General features: G+C 47.5%; 1 protein-coding gene across 2 annotated transcripts in view; it reads left to right on the forward strand.

Moving 5' to 3' along the window:
- The first annotated feature begins 2422 nt into the window (after positions 1-2422).
- atp1a3b (ATPase Na+/K+ transporting subunit alpha 3b) overlaps positions 2423-4108 on the forward strand; it is a 28102-nt gene continuing 26416 nt past the window's right edge. For both annotated transcript variants that reach the window (XM_019896112.1, XM_019896114.1), the window contains exon 1: positions 2423-2905. In XM_019896112.1, the coding sequence (XP_019751671.1) occupies positions 2900-2905 (6 nt within the window). In that variant the 5' untranslated portion in view covers positions 2423-2899. The remainder of the gene's footprint in view (positions 2906-4108) is intronic.

Here is a 4108-nt window from a genome sequence, read left to right on the forward strand (position 1 = left end):
AAGCTAATTGACATTTTTTTGGGGGGGGTGGGGCGGGGTGACTGTGTTGTGACAAAGCAGGAGGAACACGTTGTTTTGAACAACATGCCACAAGAAACGTGATTTGTTTGGTTAAAACTGTGTAGATTTGTGAAAGGGGGTCAATATTTTGTGTGCAGAGTATAGGTTTTGTTTGGGGATGCTATGCATATTCAGTGTTTCCCGCTAGTGATGGGGGATAGTTAACGAGCCTGAGTAGAGAAAATCCACAAATGTGCAATTGCCTAAAGATGCCACAAGATGGCAGGAAAACATTTTCCTATTAGATAGTGCTATGACTGGATTGAATGAAGCTCCTCTCTTTACTTGAACATAGTTTAGTGGCCCCAAGATTCTGCCAAACAAAACTTAAATGGTGCTTTAGTCTGAGCACAAGAATTGCAAGAGGTGAGGTTTTCAGCCAAAAAAAAAATAAGAGTGACAGGTTTGAAAAAATAATTCTACAAACGAGTGAAGTTCTAATAATGGATTGCATAGTAGCAATTCATTTTTTCTGAAGTACATTTCAGGCTGCACTTTTTTACTTTTAGTCAGTAAAGTACAGGCGTTTAATCAATATTTTTACTTTTCACAGTCGCTTTTTACTCAAGTATTTATACGTTAACTACGGAGGGTATAGGGTACATTTGCAACCGCTGAATTGATGAGCATCCTACCACAGCAACATAATGGGAAACAAGCACCCCTCTTTTCCCTCATCCCTCAGTTTCTGACTCAGCAGAACAAACCCTCAGACAAGGTCATCTGACTTGTGTGTTGCTGTGGCAACCAAGAATTGTTGGGTGCATTTTGTTTCCTTGCCTCCAGCCTCTGCCTCTCCTCCAAAACACATAGGAAGGAAAGGACAGGCAGCGGCAGCCATTTTGCAAGCAGATTGGAAAGCGACGAGCCCCCTTTAAGCACGTCAAACGGCAGTGGCGTGTTTGTGCGACGCTTTGGGGGCCTTGTGTTAGAACAGGCTCTGCTTTTCCCTTGCAAATTAGCAGTGCATGGTTGAAGCCTCACTGCTGCGTCGTCCCTTCGCATGGGAAAGAAATGCGGCGGGGAAGAAACGTGACTCGTGGATGCTGCATAAGGGTCGCCTTCTGCTGATTCTGTGGCACGGTTACATAAAATGACGTTCATATCTAATCCAGCACGGTTGGCCTGGAGCGTAAACTGCTCTTTTTTTTTTTTTTTTTTTTTTAGTGTTTCTCTTTGCATGTGTCAACTTGCGGAATGCAAAACAAAAAGGTGCACCAAAAATATGATACCTTTGCTGCTGAACTCTCACTACAGCACGGGTGGCGAACGTTTGTTTGAGGATTTGATTCCATATAGGGAACAAGGACATTTCATGAGCGTCAGTCAAGTGCAATGATTCCTAACCTTTATTCAGCCAAGTTACAATGGATATAAAAAAGTCTACACACCCCTGTACAAATGTCAGACCCAGATAAATAATTTCGAAATTGATTCCACCATTAATCTGACCAATAACATGAAAGCGCGCGTGCGTGCGCGCGCGCGCGCACACACACACACACACACACACACACACACACACACACACACACACACACACACACACACTCGTTCACTGTCGTTGACAGGCAGCTAGATCAATAGGATAAGACTTGGGAGTGCTGTAGGCAGTGATTGGATTACTGTACTGACATAAGCACGACCACACTCCCTGCTCGAGCTACTGATCACTCACGAACTGCTTAAGGGGCACCCCTGATTTAAAGAGGGTCCGATTTACCCTAAAACAAGCTCAATTGCTGATTTTCACATCATTATTTTTCCCATTGCTGCCTCATATTTTATAAATTTATGACGTCATAAAATTGCAATGCAGACAAAGCTTACCCCGCCCCTGTACTACCGCAATGAATAATTTATACGTAAATGCTGACTCTGCATTGTGAGCGACGCTCCCTTGCTACTGCTGCTGCTTCAGTGCATTGATGCATCTGTAACAGCACACACACACACGCTCTGATAGCGTTCGTTTCTGACCACGTGACACATTGGCATGCCAAAAAGAACCCTAAACTGCTTGTCATGCAACACGAGAACAAACACTAAGGCACGGCTAGTCCAATCTAACCTTTCCTCAGTTTCTACATTACAATCTTGCCGTGGCTACAATTAGCGACTCGGCTAGCTAGCCGCTGAATTCTGCAGTAAAGCGGGAGGGGCCAAGCTTGCCTCCAATTAGCCGGCAGGAACATAACGTTGACGCCCATTGGTCATCATAGAAGAGACGCTCAGGTTCATGATTGGACAACGAACCCAGCGGTGAAGCATGGGCGTTGCTCACTGGCGACGGTATTGCTGATGGGCGGAGCGTATTCAAATCAGCAATCCGACTTTTTAGCCATTCGCTGCGGGCGGCGCTTCTTTCACAGGCGGAGTTGTGCGGCGCGAGGACAGACTGTACTGCGCCAAGCAGTTCGCGCTGTTACCGGGCCGCGGAGGGATACAAGCGTTTCGCAGGCAGTGTAGTGCGGCTCGTGAGTTAGGAACGCCGGTCCTTTTGGTGGCGTGGTAAATCCACTCGTGATGCTCGGAGTGTGACCGCGACGTTTCTTTTACAGCAAGGCTCACAAAACGCGACTGGGGCTGTTCGTAGACGTTTTCGCCGAGCTTGAATTTACGACAGCCCCGTTAGGAACGGCAACTTGTCGGTGACGCACTCACCTTAAGACTCCATTGCATTCCCGCTTGTCTTACCTCAAGACTGGTCGTTCCACCATTTTCTCTTTCTTCCCCCCTTTTTCCCCTCCCGTCCACTGCAAGACGTTTTAAGGGTGCTCCAGCGGAAAGAGCACACCTCTCAACCTGCGAGGAGGATAAGAAGAGTGACTGCGCCAACATGGGGGTAAGCCCATCTTCCTCACTTCACCACCACCACCACCACCACCACCCCCCTCCCACATTCAACCCCGTACTGACACACACCCGAAGCGGTCTGAGAAGCGAACGGTAGTCCGCCATCACCAACACCTCCCTGGCGAGGACGTTAAACCGGGAGCTGCTGGTGCTTGGGAGGGTAGTGGGTGGGCGACCTCGACATGAAAACGTGATGTCATTTCATTTTTTTCCCTGAGTGGAAATCCCGCGCATGGTTGAGTGACATTGACGGTAATGCGGAACTGCCTCCAGCCACACTGCGACAAAACAATTGTAGGTGACAAAACAGTTGTAGCTACATTTTTGATTTCACTTTCGCTCATTTTTGCCATTGTCTCTTGAGCATTGTCCTCTTGTTGTTGATTACTGTCTTATTGCTGTCTTAATAGCTTTCACTGTCGCGCGGCACACACACACACACACACACACACACACACACACACACACACACACACACACACACACACACTTGGGTAGTCATCCTTTTCATTATGGAAAGTGTTGCTCAAAGGCCCCAAAGAAGACTAGTGTCCAGTGTCCTCTGTGTCTCCTCATAGGCCTCACTTTTGCCTATAACCTTGCCAGCCATTTTAGGTAGGCCTTAATCGGTTTATATAAGGGGAGGGGGGAGAAGGTGAGGTGCTGGTGGATATTCTCACTCAAGATTTAAGTAAAATACTGGTTTTAGGGCCACGAGAGGACATGAGTGGCTTTATTGCCATGACCTCCATGTCCGCCAAACTGCACCTCAACCTATCCACCTCCATCCCGCTGAAGCTCTACGCAGTCTCATCACCCGGCACCCTCAGTGACCCATGCGTCATAATGCGGTTACCGGGAATAAGCACCTCACCAGCTTATTTCCCCTTTAATTTGTGACATAACAGAGACGTGCAAATCACTATAAGTGAATACATTTACCCACACTCCCCTGCACACAGTGTAGGATAAATGAGGATAAAAAATATAGATGGATCCTGTTAGGTTTGTGTGTGTAATTTGCTGAGAATCACACACGAGGGGAAAAAAAATCAGCCCGGCGTATGTAAATGCAGACGCAAGCTATTGCGCAATGTGTGTGTGCGTGTGTATACCACTGCATCAATCCGGGATGCAGTGCAGTGGCGTGACGCTGCAAGCCAGAAGGGGGCCGGTGTCATTGCAGTGACGC

Source organism: Hippocampus comes, unplaced genomic scaffold (assembly GCF_001891065.2).
Source record: "Hippocampus comes isolate QL1 unplaced genomic scaffold, H_comes_QL1_v1.1 scaffold55, whole genome shotgun sequence".
Taxonomy (NCBI): domain Eukaryota; kingdom Metazoa; phylum Chordata; class Actinopteri; order Syngnathiformes; family Syngnathidae; genus Hippocampus; species Hippocampus comes.